Source organism: Lepidochelys kempii, chromosome 27, assembly GCF_965140265.1.
Source record: "Lepidochelys kempii isolate rLepKem1 chromosome 27, rLepKem1.hap2, whole genome shotgun sequence".
In the NCBI taxonomy this organism is placed as follows: domain Eukaryota; kingdom Metazoa; phylum Chordata; order Testudines; family Cheloniidae; genus Lepidochelys; species Lepidochelys kempii.
Genome location: NC_133282.1, coordinates 16,624,558 through 16,642,613, shown reverse-complemented (window position 1 = coordinate 16,642,613; position 18,056 = coordinate 16,624,558). Strand labels below are relative to the sequence as shown.

The window sequence follows — 18,056 nt, the reverse complement described above, 5'->3', positions numbered from 1 at the left end:
CATGCCCTGCGTCATTATCTACCTAACACACTTGTTCACCCTATGTAACGTGAGGTGGTTCTCCACATATTCCACAATAGGTTCATCTCTCTCTTCCAGCATTTGGTATTCCAGCACTTGAGGTACACCCCGTGCTCAGCTGTTATCTATGAACAGCAGCCACGGTTTTTGCCTTTTCATCCGCCCACTTGCTTAAAGATTTGTAAAGAGAACAAAAAATTAAACTGGGAGCAAGCAGAATGACTGTTCCCTACAGAATTTATTAAACTAGCATTTGGCAACAGGCCATTCAGCACTCACCACGCACTGACCCAGACCAAGGGGCAGTTTTTAAAGAGCCAAAGCAGGTTCTGGCGGATGTCTTTCAGAGCAAATTGGAGTCAGAATACAAACAGTCTCTGGAAACATTTTTAAGTTTTTTTCCATACATTTGAACAGTGGGTCCCACAGATTTGGCTATGGAATTGAGGGCTAACTGGTTAGGACTTCAACCTGTCAGATGAAAGATCCTTAATGTAGTTTCTACCACTACCAAAAGAGAGAAAGACAAGGCATCAAGGATAGACAGTTCTTCCAATCTGCCTAGTTCTAAGCCAGCTACAGCAGCACCCGCCGACATTTCTAAAACTGGTAACATCATTTCCATAGGAGACACGAAGCATGCAAGAGAGGCAGGCTGCGTTTTTAATTGGGTGTGAGAATGTTTCCAAACAAGACATGTATAAAGGGTTTGAGACAAATGTGACCACAAAATGTAGATTTTTTTTTTCTATTTTATTGTAAAAAAATTTGATTTGTTTAAATTTTTAACCATACAGGCAGAATTGTTTAATACTCCCCATTAACACTGTTAATTCTAACAAACTGAAGCAGAAATTCAAAAAATTAACAGCCACAATAGTTTTTATTTACAACTGAACTTTTTTTTATAAGATATTTACAAGACGACCGATTTTACACATTAGAAATGGTATCAAAAGTATGCATTACAGACAACTATGTGTCAAATGGCCATAAAACAAGGCTGAAGAATACAGACAAGCTTTTAATTTTTTTTTTTTTTAAGATTTTATTTTTTACACTAGCTTAAACTTGGTTAAAGAAAGCAAGGTTTTGAAACCAAAGAACAGTTCTAATAGGGAATTGCAGGGCCTTCCATTGCAGATTGGATTTCACAGTGTTGTAGCCCATACTGGGAGAAATAAGACTATTTTTCCACATTAACACTCACTGAAAATTTTACTTTGTACTTCCCCACCAGCATACTCCCTGCCCCCTCCCCCACCCCCATCTGTAGCTGATGACTGCTGGATAGATGTCTATTAAAGAGGATCATTTATAAAACCTGGCTGCCTGTCTGGATGGCAGCATGAAGAAGTGTTTAAAAACCGGCTTTGCACTGGGAGCTATGGCCAGTGGGACCTTAAGTCTGAGGTCAAGCAGCTGCCAGCAGATACCTCTCAGAGCTGGCTGTCACTGGGACTCAAAAGTATTCTGACCCCTGAAAAGCCACTAATGCAGGGTATAACCAGAATGCAAAACCTGCTTGATGCAGACCTGAAAGAGACAACATCAAGAAAAGAAACAAGGCTCAAGCTAATATTTGCCCATTTAACATTTTGGCTCCTAATTGCACAGAAATCCATTAAAGGACACACGCTATCATGCGAAAGCAGGACACCCAAGAACAGCCTTATTTAAAAAAAAAAAAATACAGTGCCTAGCCCTAATTATACAGGCTATGTGGTACCAGGGCCCATGCTTCAAGAGATTTCCCCCTTTTAGGTGGGTTTCAGACCCTCTTCCAAACACCATTACTGTAGGAACCCTAGCATAACCCACTGCCGTGTCGCAAGAACCAGCCTCTCTTCCAACTTGCATAAGAATACACCCCAGCTCTTGGGGAAAAGAAAAAAAACAAACAAAAAAACCACATTTTGTATTTGTGCATTACTATTTATAGCCGTTTGAACCAAAGCAAGGAGAGAAGATTGCTGGCCTTAGACAACACTATGAACTCAAAAGGAACAACCAGAGGGGATCATTTCTTCCCTGGCCCGCTAACATCTTCAGAAATGAAGTTAGCTCCTCCCCGCAACCACACACCTGTCAGCGGTAGGACAATAACTGAGGAGCAATCAGACAGGCAAGCATTGTGCACAAGAGTAACAGGTGTTCTCTCTTTAGAGACCAAACATTCCTGCTTTGACTCCAGTCTGCTGTAAAGCCTGAAAGGCGACTGAGAATGTGTTGTCCAAATTAAAGAAACAAAAACAAAAAAACACTCAGCTCAAGACTTCAGCACTAGTTACACCTATACCAGAGCGTTTGGCATCACGCATTAGTGTAGGACAGCAACGAAGGCTCATTTCATAAAGGAAGCGAATTACTAGAGCTAAAGCGTAGGCACCATTCTAATTTCCTCTAGCCAATCCAAGCGGTTTACAAGATACATGAATTGCCAGCCAGTGCTGTCCTTAAACATTTAAATAAAAATGAACCACAATTGTGCGTCTCGAATTCTGTTTTCACAAACAAAAATGTTTAAAAAACCCTCCCCCCAGATACCCATTCAGTCTAGAACATGACATAGCTGCTGGCAAACAGTCTCATCTGCAGAAGCACTTTCACCCTGGGATTGGAGCAAGGGCAGTCTTGCTACAGAATATGCGCAGCTAACCCATTTCTGACGCAGGTAACTAACCGGGTGCGTCTTGTGGCGACAATGGGACGCAGGGCTCAACCAGCCGCACTCAGTGAGACACGGCACATTCAGAACCATCTGCCAGCCTCTCTCAGGGGAAGTGGGCATTCATGAAGTTAGTTTTCACCCATTTATTATAAAAGACCTATCTAGCACATCACAGGCACCCTATTGGAAGCCTGATCTGTCAGGCAAGAGGAATTTGCAGCCAAATCTACACTCTTAGGTGGGTTCTTTTCACCACAGAGTTTCAAAGTGACAGTGTGACAAGCTTGGCCTAACTCTGCCTGCTGGTCCCATCTGCAAGTTCTCGCTGCTGAATGTCTTTCTAAGAAAATAAACATCAGCTTCAGAGAGGTGACGAGCACCACACGCTGAGCCAACACACAGGCATCACCGACGGGGACCTGCAGGTGGGACAGGTCACAAGGCAGGCCTGTTTTTAGGCTTCCCAACCTTCACAAGGCCTCTTATGAACTGTAGTGGCCACAGCAGCTAATGAAGCTTAGGCAGAGAGCAAAAGGTGTCTGAGCTTCCAGCCCTGTTGTTCCAGCATAAAGCTTGAAAACTTGCTGCTAAGGAAAGCGGGAGGGGAAAGAAATAAATAAACCACAGTTAATCAGCCAGGTAAAGAGTTTTTGTGAAAACCAGAAGGATGGGAAAAAATACAGAGGCATGGAGAAAAACATCAGTGAATGAGAATATCCACGAGGGTAAAGATTCACGGGACTGAAAAACAAATAGTTCCTTGCCAGCCATTGCCAATGGCGTGCTAAGTCCATCGCAACGCTGCCCGGGCAGCTACTTTCTGCACGTTCGGTGAGGCGTCTGCTTCTTCTGCATCTCCAGCCGACAGCGGCTTCGTTCGTCCAGCCACGGCAGCTCAAAGTTCCTGTCACAAAGAGAAAAAGGCCTTGATCCATGATGAAAACACCCAGTTCAGAACAGGAGGTTGTTTTGAATGAGATGCTGTGGCTGAATTACTGCCCGCAACCCCCAAACTATATTGGATAATTAATCATAATTAGAGTTTATTTATTATAATCTTTGCATCAGTCAGTTTCAAAGCACTTTACAAAAGGAAGCCTAGAGAAGTGCAGTGATTTGCCCAAGGTCACCCAGCCATTGGAAGAGCTAGGACTAGACCTAGGTTTTCCAAGTCCTTGTCCAATGCTCTACCCTCCAGGGCACACTGCCTTCCCCATCAGATGAGGGTGTAAATCTGTACAGGACTAGCCTTCTGCACGTTGAATGCTGAGCACACGAGCCCCGACGACCGAAGTGGAAGCATTGTAGGCCCGCGATGGGCGTCCTGCTCTCATATGGTGTTTGATTCTGCACTGTAGATTCTAAAGCATCAGAGTGGGGTGGGAGCAGTCTTGGAAGAAAGGGCCTGGGAATCAGCAACTGTGTCTACAAGACTTCCTTCCGGCCCCTCTCCTCCAGTGCACACTTCTATCCTCTGTCTGGGTAGCTGAGAATTAACAGCATCGTCCACATTCAATGCTGTACTAGGCCAGCCTCTGGGGCGAGTTCTGTGCTGAGCTGGCCACACACAGCACAGTACTCAAGGACTGGCAGCACGCTGCCTGCAAACGTTTAGCCACTGGGTCCCACTTCACCTGAGCTGAGTACACATCCAGGCAGGAACACTGAGCTACTGCCCAGCCTGAATGACCGTTTCAGGGCTGTTTAGAGACTAGCATGGTGGCTGCGTGTGTTCTACTGAATGCCACTTCCAAAAGCATGGTCCAGCTTCCTTGCTGGATTCACTTTAGAGGAGCCCTGTTGGAAATTTACAAGCGAGAAATACTTACTGTGGGGTTAGTTTTGGTAATGGTCGGCCAAATGCTACAACAGGCAAGTAGGGGGTAATCAGCAAGCTTTCAACTATCAGGAGAAAAACACAATGGAAGAATGTTACTCAGCTGCATGGCTTATTTGTATGCATGGCTAGGTTACAGCTACAGACCCACTGATTTAGAGCAAGTGCTCCCCACCCTCGTCCCCCCCAAACCTGTCTGATAAGGAACTCACCATCATCTGGCTCAGGGAAAAATGAGGTAACTTCAGGCTCAGATTCCTGGATTCCTTTCTTTTTATACATTCTGAGCTGCAGTCGCTGTAGAATTCTTTGTTCCCTGATCCTCTGAATATCCCACCTGGAAAACGTAAAACAAGCCCCAGCAGTTAAAAATCCTTATTCAATAAACTATACTTGGTGGTACTTTGAGCTCCTTGGATGGATGGCCGTAGAGCACTTCCCTAACATCCACTGATGAGGCCTCGTGACTAGGTATCTGCTCCATCTGCAGCCACCATCATTATTCTAGGGCTGAGATAACAGAGAACACACGCACACCAAGTAGCGTGAAAGGGCTTCTCCTCCCAGATGTTTTTTCTGTTCTCAGATCCATGCACTTTCCTGCGGACACAGATGCTGGTGCACGAACAGGAGATGGCCAAGCTGGCTTCTGAGTACAACACAGGGAAGAATCAATCTACTGGCCAGGGGGATGCACTAGATGACCTACTGGGTCTCATCCACCCCTAATATCTATGACCCCCCATGGCTTATGACTGTCATTACAAACACAGAGTTCATAGATGGAAAGGCCAGGAGGGACCATTCTGATCATCTAGCCAGACAGGCCAGAATATTTCCCCCAGCAGTTCCTGCATTAAGCTCAATAATTCATGGTTCCACAAGAGTATCTTTGAAAAAGACACCCCGTCTTGACCTAAAGACTCCAAGTGTTGGAGAATAACATCACCTGGAAAGGTTTCAGAGTAACAGCCGTGTTAGTCTGTATTCGCAAAAAGAAAAGGAGGACTTGTGGCACCTTAGAGACTAACCAATTTATTTGAGCATGAGCTTTCGTCAGCTAGAGCTATCACCCGGAAAGCTGCTCTGATGGTTCAGTTACCCCCTCTGAAAATCCTGCAGCTCATTCCCAGTTTGAATTTTGTTTTTAACTTCCAATTCCAACCACTGCCTGCTAGGCTAAAGACCCCTCTGAGATGAGAGAGGGTGTGGAGGTACCTGAAGACCATGTTCAAGTCTCATCTCTCAACCATCTCTTTGATAAGCTAAATAGATCAAATTCTACGAGTCTCTCATTATTCGGCATGTTTGCCAGACCCCAGATCACTCTTGGGCTCTTCCCTGAACCCTGCACTAACTGAACAGAGGAGGGGAGTTTAAAATAAGAGAAACACACTAAGAACTAGAACAAAAAGCTCCTGCTCCACAAACTTCTGATACATGGCATCCTTCCTCTTCACTTGTGGGTGCACGTCTGAGTCTAACTCATTTTTAGAGCGGCCCTGGAGTGCCAGAGACCGCAAAAGCCGTTACTGCAATATTCAGGGTGGGAGAATCTTTGCCCTTACCTTTTTCTTCTCTTCTCATCCAGCTCCAGCTTCGCGTGCCTTTTGGCAAATACACTGTCATCTAGATTCTGGGAAGATAAGAGCAGATGTTAGCCTCTCCTCCCCCACAACAGGCATGTGCTTGTTCATTCACCACTGCAATCCACTTTCCCTGCAATGGAGGGAAGGGCTGCAGAGTGACTGTACCACAAACACAACACAAACATCCACAGGAAGGTACAAATCCAAATCCAGGTTCTGCGGTGAGTCACCTCTCAGCGGCCACACCCAGTTGTAAAACTACAGCAATTATTTACTCGAACAGTTTAATAACAGTCAAGAGTTTCCAAGGTTTTACCATTATTTAATATCAGCTCATCAAGGAGGACTGCTCATGAAAAGGTATGAGATTCCTGCCCCAGACAGGAAAACTAGCATTTCCCTATTGATCAAACCATACTAACGACCCCACAGACACAAGTTCAAGCTTTAAAACAGACCACTGGCTCAATGGTAAAATGGGTATTGTTACATCTACAAGTTGTACACATGCAGGCCCACAGCGATTTATTCTCTTTGGTCTCCTTCACCAAAACCAATAATTGATTATGTACCTCCAAGAGATCTGAAGGGTTTGAGTCTCTGAGGGGCTCCACAGCATGGTCCCTCCAAGAAGGAACTGTGGAAGGAAACAGAGTTAACATGGGTCAGTGTTTTCACAGGCCAGAAGAGACCTAATATATAACACAGGGCACAGAATTTCATCCAGTTACCACATTACTCTCCCAGAGCTGGGAACAGAACCCAGGAATCCTGATTTCCAGTTCCCTGCTGAAGCCACTAAAAACACGGCCCTCTGTTCTGCACAGATGCTTCTGTTCAAAAGGAGCAACTCACCATCAGTCAAACTGCTGAAAATGGAAACTCTGCTTCCTGAACTCAAGGAAATGTTTAATTAGATCTTAGCCTGTAATATATGTACTCATCATTTGCAAGCTTGATTTACGTAGCTACTCTGACCACAACATGTCACATCCCCAGTGATCCAGGAACTGGGAAGAGAGTTTACCTTTAAGAGAAACCAAACAATTGGATTAAAAAGAAGGGATCAGTTTGGTATACCACACATGCTTAAACTGGAGAGTTTCAAACCTAATTTAGTGCCAGATCTGTTCCTCTTTTACATGCTAACCTCACACACCATAAATCTGTGTGGGGACAAAACCCATCAATAGAACAGTGCTTGTTTTAAAGCGGTCGCTGTTTAAAAGGATCAGAGAGGTGCTGTGTTTAGAGAGAAGGCAGAAAATTGGGGCTAGATGTTCAGCTGGCCTCAACCCGGCCTTGTGTGTCATGCATGCACATTTATTAGGGTTTGTGTTTTCCGCATCCAAGTTTGAAACCAGGTGCACGTGCAAACTGAGAGGCTGCTCTAAATATTGCTGCTTACCCTTTAAGGGCCATTGTTCGTGGAGACTCCCTTCTCTCTACAGATCAGGGTTACTTTATCATCAAAGCAGCTTGTTGTTGCTAGGGAACCTGGACTCAGAACTTGGCAGGTAAGAAAGAAAATGGGGAAAGTGGATTTTCAGCTCATTTGCCTGAAGAGTATTTATGCCGTGACCCATTCCATCCCTGATGCAGAATAAGGAACTAGCCCTCTCCCAAGACACCCCCAATCTTGGACGCTTTGCCAGGAGAGCTTTCAAAACAGATCTCAACCCTGGGATCATGAAGTATTTCCACAAAGCTAACCCAGGTTTTAGCTGTTAGACACTCAACAAGATTTAGAGGCAGGAGAACATGGGAAAAACGTAGGCCTCACATTAATCCCTTCTCCTTACAAATCCCCTCACTGCTCCATTGTCCTGATTTTCACAAGCGGCATGATTCCGTGAAAATCACCACCACCACTGCAAGACCAAGATACAATTTCTCAGCAATGAACAGCAAGGTGCTTCCCAATTCCACAGAAATGGGCATGGAAGTTGCCATGTAAACAAAGAGGCTTAAAAGGCAGCCCGTGAACTGGCTTTGTTCAAATCATCTCTGCCTTGTAGGTCAGTGCACGTCAGTCCCCGGGCCTGCCTCAGCACAGGGCGAGTTCAAAGCATGGATGGTCAACTCGTGCTTCCTGACTTCTGTGCACTGAAATCAGACCCTCAAGGTCACTTCACCCTAGCTGGTGTCGGGTTATTTCTTGTTTCAGGACAGAGAGGGGAGATGCCACACAAGTTTGGCACACTTGACCAACAGCTACTGCCAGTGCCAACAGCTCTGGAATCCAGCTTGTGCGAATGTCTGGTCTGGCCGCAGGCCACCTTACCCTCCAAAAGGCAAGAGACAGGTTCCCGAGACGTTACTGAGGAGACAGGATTTGACTTTTGAAGTGATGGGAAGGCAGAGAGGAGTTGGGGGTGGCAGGGTCAAGGTAAAATACATCAGAAAACACCCCTCTCCCCCAAGTCATGGGATAAGAGCAGCTGCCTGCTCACAAGCATCGCCTGTCCACACACCTCGCTGGGCAGCAGACCTCACCGCTCCTGGACCTCCTCTAGACAACGGCTCTGAAGAGAGCTGGATGTATACTGCCTGCCAAGAGCAAAGCAGGCTGGGATTGTGGGATCTTAGTTCACTTTGCTGAGCAGCAGGCAGAATGCTTCTGTGCAGCTGCAGAAGATGGCTGGAAACTAAAGGAAGGGCGATCAGCGAGCAGGGGGTTCACTTTGACACCCCTGACTGGTTTCTGTACCAGGGATCGTGTGGGTCACCAAAAGATTCCTTCTGCCCGCCCAGCCATCATGAGGCAGCAATTCGATGTGTCGACTGTGACAGCATGGCCTGGTGCGTGCCCGTGAGGGCAAAGAAGGGAGTTCACCTTGCAGTCAGAGGCGTGGCTTGCACTAGCCATTCCTCCTAAAAGCAGCCTACCGTGAGCCCTAGTGTAGACAGGGCTCTTACAGCTGCTGGCTTTTGTTGCCATTGCATTGGTCAGCGCTGCTCAGAGCAGGCCTAGAAAACATGGTGATTAAGATGCCAGCAGCTACCAGTGCCTTGTGCCCACCACCATTCCTGCTGTTGCTTTCACCTCTGGAGTGAACACGTGGCAGTAATGGGGGACGCTTTTTAGGAAGAAATCCCAGCGCAGACAAGGCTAGAGTGAAGGCCCCTTTACATAATGGTCACATTAAAGATCTCAGAGCTGAAAAGTGTTTGTTTTTTTTAAGTGAAAACAAAACCAGGGACAATCTACATCCCGAGATACACTCTGCCTTCATAGGATCACGTAAGCACTATGCAAAACACAGACAGAGCCACTCTCGGGCTTACAGAAACCCAACTGTGGCTTTAAAGCTCCTTCCACAGCTGCTAGTTTGTTACTAGCAGACACCTCCCACAATCAGGGAATGACAGAGCACTGCTTTGTGGTAATTCCACCTATTTTCACGTTTGCCGAGCATCTGTCCAGTAGAAGGGTAACACTTCAGGTGGCAAGCACCCGTGTCAGACTGACCATTATGCAGCTACAAGCAAGTTTTTGTTCGCTTACTTGCTACAGTCTCCTCCTTCTTTGGAGAGGGCTCTCGTAACGGCAACGGTGACGGGGGAGGTTGATGCCAACGACACAAGTACATTTCGGTGGTTGAAAGGTACGGCAGATCTTCTGTCTCGCTGGGGAAACTTTTATCCCTGGGGTGGGCACTGGGACTTTTCAATGGGGTGGATGGTTTTAAGGGAGCGTCCACTAGCGATCTGGCTTTTTCTGGAGTCTCTTGACTCCTCAGTTCACGTCTGCAAACAGTTTCGGATAAAGAGCTACTTGGCTCCTCTTTCACTGGAGAGTATTTCAGAGTTTTATTCTTGACTTTTGAAAATTCGGCCACCAGCTTTTTAACTGGAGTTTTCCTCTCTGCACTTCCAAACGCTGACTTCCTGTTAAAGAAGGGAGAGAGTTTAACAGCCTATTCAGCTAGCCTATTGCAAGAGCAGGCTACTCATTTTCCCAGCATCTGTATTTTTTACTGTGCATGCCAGAAAGCTAATGCTAGTTGTCCCATAATCATAGATTTACATTGGTATAGTCTAAATGTATGTCCCTTTGCAGAGATCGGGCAGCAAAGTTTGCGAGAGAGGCAACCGAAGGCTGAGGAGTTTTATTTCCAGGAGACTGGTGCATTGAGCTCCCTGAGACTACTGCTTTCACTCTGGTACGACAGGAGCTGTAACCTTCCACGGGTAGCCCCTGACAGAGTGTGTTGCAATACAGCAATCCAGCTTCCAGAGCCATGGATGACTGGAAAGAGCTGCAAAGTGACTGCTACCTGCACAGTGCCAGACATGGATTAAAGGGACACTCCCAACTGATGAGAAGGTCGCTGATCTATTTTTTGAGACAGCATGCTTTAAAAAAAAAAAAAAAGTTGGTCTTAAAAAGAAACGAGCGGGCTTTTCCCTATTCCCCTGATAATCAGAAGGGCCTTTTGGGTGGACCCCTCAAGATCAACGTCAAACACACGCCTCCTCCCCCTTCCCATACACACCTGCCTGCTCCCTCATTAGTTTCAGCTTTGCTGTTATAGCAAACACCCTCTCGCAGGGCCTGGGGAAGAGCATGCTTGCGAGCTCCCCACGATCAATGCCTGAGTGATGAGAGACAGCATGGTCTGGTGGCTAAGACACTGAACTGAGAGCCGGGAGACCTGGATTCTATTCCAGGCTCTGCCACTGAAATGCTGCACAACATTGGGCAAGTCACGTCACCTCTGTGCCTCAGTTTCCCCTCCTTACCTGAGTCAGTCTAAAAACGTACATATACTAGACTAGAATGTACTCATATTAGTGCATGAGACAAATGAAACAGACCATTAAGAACAGAGTTAAACTGTCAAATGCACAAGTTAACAAGTTGGGGGAGGGGAGAACAAGAAAAATTACTTGGCGGTAGGTAAGTTTGAGAGAGAGAAAAATCCGATTTTCAAGGTACCAGTGTCCTCTTAAAAAAAAAAGAGAAGGGTATTTGGGGACATAAATGTGAACTTGGGAGCAATGAGTGGCCCAAAAAAACATTGCCACGCAAAGTTACAAACCTCTTGGACAAAAAATGGGCTAACCCACTTGGTAAAGGAGGCAAACTCACTCCCTGTCATATCCTCTGGATGGAAGAATGCCTTTTATTTCAAGCCAACATTACTCAGATAACTCAAAGGAGCAAATCCACAAGTGGGCTATCCTAAGTTATCCCTGACTTACAAAATCCAGGCATATTCTTTGTTCTGCATCTAATATGGATGGTACTTGCTGCTTGGTATTGGAACACGTATGCGAACACCTAGCTCTTCTCTAGCGCTTTTCAGCAGTAGATCTTACAGCACTTTAGAAAGGAGGTTGGGATCATTATCCCCATTTTACAGATGGGGAAACTGAGGCACAGAGCAGGGACACAACTTGCCCAAGGTCACTCAACAAGCCAGTGTCCTATTTGTCAGGCTTTTTGGTATCTGCCAGTCAAACAGTTAAATGAAAAGCTGACATGAGTTAGTGTTGGAGAAATAGCATTAAAGCTACAATGATCTTTTATACAAGCGATGTGACGGACAGCAGATGCGTATATACACACACAGGCCCCACTGCTGTGTGGCAAGCCCTTATGAAGAATAAGGTCGTGAAGTGGTCCTGTACCTTTTATGTCCCTTTCCATTTCTTCCATATGAGAAGTGTTTTGGAGGCAGGGGCTGGGATGTGTCCAAGAGATCCTGCTGGCATTCAATCTGTAGTTTCTCAGATGCTTCTGATTCAGCCTTCTCTTCGGTTTCATACCCTTGAAAAATCCTGTGTTTCTCTCTCTCATTATCCTTCTTCACCAGCTGCATCCTCCTTTCCATGCGCTCAATCCGAGCTAGGAGCTGAAAGAAGAACCAAGGCCAACACTTACGCTTTAGCCGGCATGCTTTCATCAGAGAAGAATTACACCAATTCCAGTTTGATTTTAAAAAAACAAAGACACCCTAACTTATTTGCCTCACACCACACCTGTTCTGGTATTTGTGCCTTGCTGTCCACCACCTCTGAGCTATAATTAAAATCTTTCTCCAAATTTTACATAGAACAAGACATCACAGAAAGGAAGACGACTTTATTTCAGTATTGTCACTTGTTTCAGGTTATACCCCCACGGTTTTCCCAACGCAGGTTTCAAGGAAGATGACCAGTATGAATTTCACCTCTAGCACTGTGAATATGGCTGTGGAGTGATCAGATGAATTAGAAAGACACATTTCTGATCCCCATTATAAAGCTGAAAATCCTGAGGCCGCACCTCTCACTTTAGAGTGAAAATTACAGCCTCAGATTTAATATTTCAGACTCGCTAAGGCACAGCGCAATTTGGCTTACATAATTCAACTCCCCTCCCAAAGCTACAGAGGGAAGAAATCAGGGGACAGCCCACATGGGGAAAAGGGCAAAAGAAACAGGGTTGTAATAAGAGATACCTTTACAAATAAGAAAGTGTTTAGGGGTCAAATTTTCAGAAGCACCTAAGTAAATCTAGAGCCTCAATCCTATTGATTTTCAATGGGGCTTAGGCACTTTTGAAATTTTTACCCGTTCTGTTTACCCACAAGAAGTCCGGACATCTCAGCTCCAAAACCACCACATTTTTGCATTCAAAACTCAATAAAATATTCACTTGTAATTTGATTTATTGCTTCCCCTTGTTCCCCAACCAACACCATTTGAAGATCCAAGAAGGGAACAAATGTTTACAAATCATTCCAACTGACAGATATGGTGCAGTTTTGGGTGCTCTCGAACTTTGCACATCACCCCTACATTCAACTAGGCCAGGTAATTTGTAATTAGGTCCGAAGAATATCAATTTAAAATAGATTAGAAAGAAAAGAAAAGAGGCTTACCAAAGCCTCTGATTAAAATGCAGTAGTGTTTTATAATTCAGACAGATCTGTAATTGTGTATGCAATGCATTCCATAGATCCATCTCTTCCTCCAGGTGCTTTTGAAAAGCACATGTTAAGTGAGAGACACACAAGCCCCAATGACTTTCAGTGTGGCTTGTGCGCCTCTTTCAGTGGGTCCTGCAGTCCCAAATCATGCTCTCTGTGTGCGCGTGCACGTGTGTGCACATGAGCGTGCGAGAGAGAGCATGAGCGCATGCCACCTTTAACCTTCACACCGTTCCACAGAATTGAATCATATGGACACAATGCACCAAGAAAATGAATTTTTAGCTTTCCCCCCTTCCAGTTTTCCTCAGCTTCATTACAAGAGAGAAAAGAAATTCAGTAGTGTCCTTAATTTACCCCCTGCTTTGCCTAGGTACTGCAGGTAGGGGACATAGCCTCTGGAATTGATTATGCATCTACAGACAGCAGGAGGGACTAGAGAGCCAGAGAGAATTAACTCAGATGTGCTTGTATCTCTGTTTGACTCACAGGCTTATCACACATGGCTTGTGTGTTCTGTTTCCTTAATTTTTTTTAAACTCTCAGAGAATCCCACGTGTCAAAACTCCCATCACACCCTTTGACTGCAATACAGCAGCTGCTACCTCCATGTTGGTTAACTTTACTCAGACCAACACCAGGAGATGTTTTGACAGTGCCTCCTTGCACCTCAGATCCTATCCCACCTTGCAGTCAGCATACGCCAGTAAAATACTGCCCGCTGGCTCATGCCATTCCTTTGGAAAGCAAGGAAAATAACCCCTCACTCACTCGTAGGGTGACCAGACAGCAAGTGTGAAAAATCAGGACGGGGGTGGGGGGTAATAGGAGCCTATATAAGAAAAAGACCCCAAAATCGGGACTGTCCCTATAAAATCGGGACGTCTGGTCACCCTACCCATTGGATATGCAGCCCTTTGAAGATTTTTGCAAAAAAACAAAACTAGAATACCCTTTCTGTAGGGGGACAATTATAGGAAGGGGAAGAAATGTATTTTTAAGTTGCTGCAGGCTTGCAGATTATGGACAGGATAGTGAGACCAATCGACTTTGTGACGTTTTAAGGGAGCAGAGGACTATTTATGGGTCTGCACTGAGAAATCTGCACCAAATCGGATAGTTTTAAATAACTCCTGCTTGCAGGGGAAACGCTAACAAATATTCATTTGGTTCTGATCCAGTGGGTCTTTCCAAATCTAATCCCCTGTGCCCCATGAATATCTCCATGCTATTTTGGGAGGGGGGGAGAGGGGGCACCACTGCTTTACAATTAGCCTTCCCCCTCAGCCCTGCATTTGACTAAGGAGCAAACCCTGCATTAGTACAGCTCTGCAAGTGGGCCAGGCTTCCATTCTCCTATCAGCAAAGCGGGTCAGCAGTATCCTAGTCTGGACCCTGGCCAGGTTTCTGTACATTGCCACAGTACGTGTGAAACATTTAAAGGAGGAGGAGGAGGAGGAACTGAGGCTGGTCTCATTATAGCACAAGGGGGTGGGGAGTGGGAGGCTCCCTGGAGAGGAGCAAAGAGGAGGGAAAGAATTTGCTCTGGGAAGTGGGGCGTTTGTTATCCATTTGTAGTAATTACAACAGCGGCAGTTAAAGGGCCCGCTGTGCTCTCCTGCCCCGCCACCCAGATGGCTCGCTGCAGCCCTACCTCCATGCCAAGCATATGTAGGAGCCCCATACTGGGCCCCTTTAATTTAACCCTTCACAAACTATATCGCTCCAGCCTTAACCCGACCATAATCCCTGATGGGCTCCTTTAAATTAACCCGTTCCTCTCCCTGGCCTTTTCTAATCTCAGCCCCATGGCAACCGGACCCCAGCCCTTTAACCCTTGGGCTGCCCTGCCCCTCCCCCACTCATTGACAGTTACTAGCCCCCTTTAGTGCCCTCGCCCTGTCCCGCTGCCCGTTAACCCTTTGGTTGCAACGCCCCTCTTGCCCATTAACCCCTCGGGGGCCATGTGCCAGCAGCCCCACCCCCCATTAACCCCTTGTCTCCTGCAGGCTGCTTTGCCTATTAACCCCTTCGTTACGGGGCTCCTCTTCCCATTAACCCCTGGGGCGCCGGGTGCCAGCAGCCCCACCCCCCCATTAACCCCTTGTCTCCTGCAGGCTGCTTTGCCTATTAACCCCTTCGTTACGGGGCTCCTCTTCCCATTAACCTCTGGGGCGCCGTGTGCCAGCAGCCCCACCCCCCCATTAACCCCTTGTCTCCTGCAGGCTGCTTTGCCTATTAACCCCTTCGTTACGGGGCTCCTCTTCCCATTAACCCCTGGGGCGCCGTGTGCCAGCAGCCCCACCCCCCCATTAACCCCTTGTCTCCTGCAGGCTGCTTTGCCTATTAACCCCTTCGTTACGGGGCTCCTCTTGCCCATTAACCCCTGGGGCGCCGTGTGCCAGCAGCCCCGCCCCCCCATTAACCCCTTGTCTCCTGCAGGCTGCTTTGCCTATTAACCCCTTCGTTACGGGGCTCCTCTTGCCCATTAACCCCTCGGGCGCCGTGTCCCCCCCCCACTAACCCCTTGTCGCCGGGTCCGCGCCCCTTTCCCATTAACCCCTCACGTACCGTGTCCCTCTCGGCCTTGAGCTCCTCGATCTCCTTCTCCTTGGCCTGCAGCTGCTGCTGCTGCTGCTCGATCAGGTCCAGCTGGAGCAGGAGGATCTGCTTGAGGCAGGCCGCCTGGTTGGAGGAACCCCCGCCGGCCCCCATGGGGCTCTTCCGCACGCCGCTCTTCCACTTGCTCTCCGAGGCCGCGGCGGCCGCCGCGGGAGGCGGCTGGCCCGGCTCCGCCGTGGCCGAGGCCGGCGGGGCCGGGGCCGGGGCGCTGGCCGCGGCCGGGCAGCCCTTGTCCTTCGCCGCCACCTGGGAGGCGGTGTGTCCGGGCAGCACCGCCTGGTACTTGGGCCTGCTGCTGGCATCCCCCACGCCGGCCTGCTTGCTGCTGGCCGGGGGGCAGGGCAAGGGCACCAGGCCGCCCCAGCTCTCCTCCTGCTGCCCGGGCGCCCCGGCCGCCGCCGCCGGCCCGCCCCCGCCGCCGCCGCCTCCGCCCCCGCCGCCGCGGCCCTTGTGTCCCCCCAGCGGGGGCGGCTCCTTGGGCTTGCGGGGCGGCTGGCGGGGCAGCGGGGCGGCCTCCCTGCCCGGCTCCTCCTCCGGGCCCGGCTCCAGCGCCAGCCCCGGCCTCTCGTAGTCCAGCCTGTCCGCGTTCAGCGCCGTGGCCGCGGCCGCCTTGAAGACGGTGGATCTCATGGTCATGGTGCGGCCTCCGCGCCGCTCCGGGCCCGGGCCAGCTGCGGGACGAGGCCCCGGCCGCTACCGCCCGGCGCCATGGGCCGACGGAGAGCAGGAGCGCGGGGCCGGGCGGGCGGCGCGCTCCATGCGGCGGGGCAGCCGGGCTAGCGGGCGGCCTCCGGCGGGCTCATCCCCGCCCCCGGGCGCAGGCCCCGGCCAGGGGCTCCCCCGGGGAGGGGCGGGCGGGCGGACGGAGCCTCGGCCGGGCGGGGGCGCCCCCTGCTGCCGGGGCGGAGACTGCGGGTGGCCGGGCCCGGGTGGGTGCCGCCGCCCCCCCCCCCGCCGGGAGGGGCCGGATCCCGGTTCTCCCCCCCCCCGGTGCCCGATCCCGGGTCCCCCGCCGGGAGGGGCCGGATCCCGGTTCTCCCCTCCCCCCCCCCGGTGCCCCCCGCCGGGAGGGGCCGGATCCCGGTTCTCCCCTCCCCCCCCCCGGTGCCCCCCGCCGGGAGGGGCCGGATCCCGGTTCTCCCCTCCCCCCCCCCGGTGCCCCCCGCCGGGAGGGGCCGGATCCCGGTTCTCCCCTCCCCCCCCCGGTGCCCCCCGCCGGGAGGGGCCGGATCCCGGGTCCCCTGCTAGGGGGTGGATATTAGGTGTCCCGGGGCCGCTTTCTAGGACGCAGCTAGATCCCGCCCCCCCCCGGGGCGGCTCCCCCCTGACACCCCCCCCCGACCGGCTCCCCGGACCCCCCCTGACGCCCCCTCCCGGGCTCGCTCCCCGGGCCCCCCCCGACACCCCCCCCGACCGGTTCCCCGGGCCCCCCCGGGCCGGCTCCCTGGACCCCCCCCGACGCCCCCCCGGGCTGGCTCCCCCTGCCGGCGGGACGGGGCGGCCCCTCTCTCGGCCGGGCCGGCGGCGGCTCCGTCTCTCAGCGGCCGCCGAGCGCCTCCATTTTCCCTCCGGCTCTCGGCGGCGCGCGGGGCCGCGGTTGCGGGGCGGGGGGGGGGGACGCGCGGGGCGGCCGCGGCCTCGCTCCTCCGCCGGGCCCCCGCTCCCGGCCCCGCCTTCGCCGCCTCCCGCCCCCGGCTCGCTCGGTGCCGCCGCTCGGGCCCCGCTGCTCCTCGGTGCCTTTAAACCAGCCTCCCCCTGCTCCGCGCCCGGCGCATGCGCCTGGGGCGGGGGGGTACATGGGAGGGGGGAGAGAGGGAAGGGGTACGTGGGGCGGGGAGGGGTATCTGGGGGAGGGGGGAGAGAGGGAAGGGGTACGTGGGGAGGGGCAGGGGGGTATATGGGGAGAGGAGGAGGCAGAGAGGGGAGGGGTACATGGGGGAGGGGGTACATGGGAGGGGTACATGGAGGAGGGGGCACAGGGTACATGGGAGGGGAAAGAGGGGGAGGGGTACATGGGAGGGGGCAGAGAGGGGAGGGGTACATGGGGAGGGATGGGGTACATGGGCAGAGGAGGGGGCAGAGAGGGGAGGGGTACATGAGATGGGAGAAGAGGGGAGAAGGGTACATGGGGAGAGGGCACGGGGTACATGGGAGGGGGCAGAGAGGGGAGGGGTATATGGGGAGGGGCAGGGGGTACATGGGGAGAGGATGGGGCAGAGAGGGGTAGGGGTATATGGGGAGGGGCAGGGGGTACATGGGGAGAGGATGGGGCAGAGAGGGGTAGGGGGTACATAAGAGGGGAGATAGCAGGTGGTACATGGGAGGGGAGGGAAGGGTTCATGGGGAGAGGAGGGGGTAGAGAGGGGAGCGGTACATAGGGAGGGGGCAGGGAGTAC

The 18,056-nt window shown here is 50.7% G+C and overlaps 1 protein-coding gene across 1 annotated transcript; it reads right to left on the bottom strand.

Annotated features, from left to right (window-relative positions):
* Positions 1 to 885: 885 nt before the first annotated feature.
* Positions 886 to 16,671, bottom strand: MSL1 (MSL complex subunit 1). The gene is made up of 8 exons (XM_073326429.1): positions 15,610 to 16,671; positions 11,756 to 11,979; positions 9,627 to 10,009; positions 6,691 to 6,755; positions 6,098 to 6,165; positions 4,742 to 4,866; positions 4,522 to 4,594; positions 886 to 3,596 (listed from the first exon to the last, which is right to left on the bottom strand). The coding sequence occupies exons 1-8, from the start codon at positions 16,294 to 16,296 to the stop codon at positions 3,506 to 3,508; spliced, it is 1,716 nt and encodes a 571-aa protein (XP_073182530.1). The 5' UTR covers positions 16,297 to 16,671; the 3' UTR covers positions 886 to 3,505.
* Between the last annotated feature and the right edge of the window lie 1,385 nt (positions 16,672 to 18,056).

Bases quoted from the DNA above. Each gene is read 5' to 3' on its own strand.
- MSL1 (XM_073326429.1), bottom strand. From the start codon at position 16,296: ATGACCATGAGATCCACCGTCTTCAAGGCGGCCGCGGCCACGGCGCTG. The intron at 6,166-6,690 runs GTACATAATCAA...TTATCTTCCCAG, and splicing joins ACCCTTCAGATCTCTTGGAG to AATCTAGATGACAGTGTATT. The intron at 3,597-4,521 runs GTAAGTATTTCT...TCTTTGTGACAG, and splicing joins TTACCAAAACTAACCCCACA to GAACTTTGAGCTGCCGTGGC.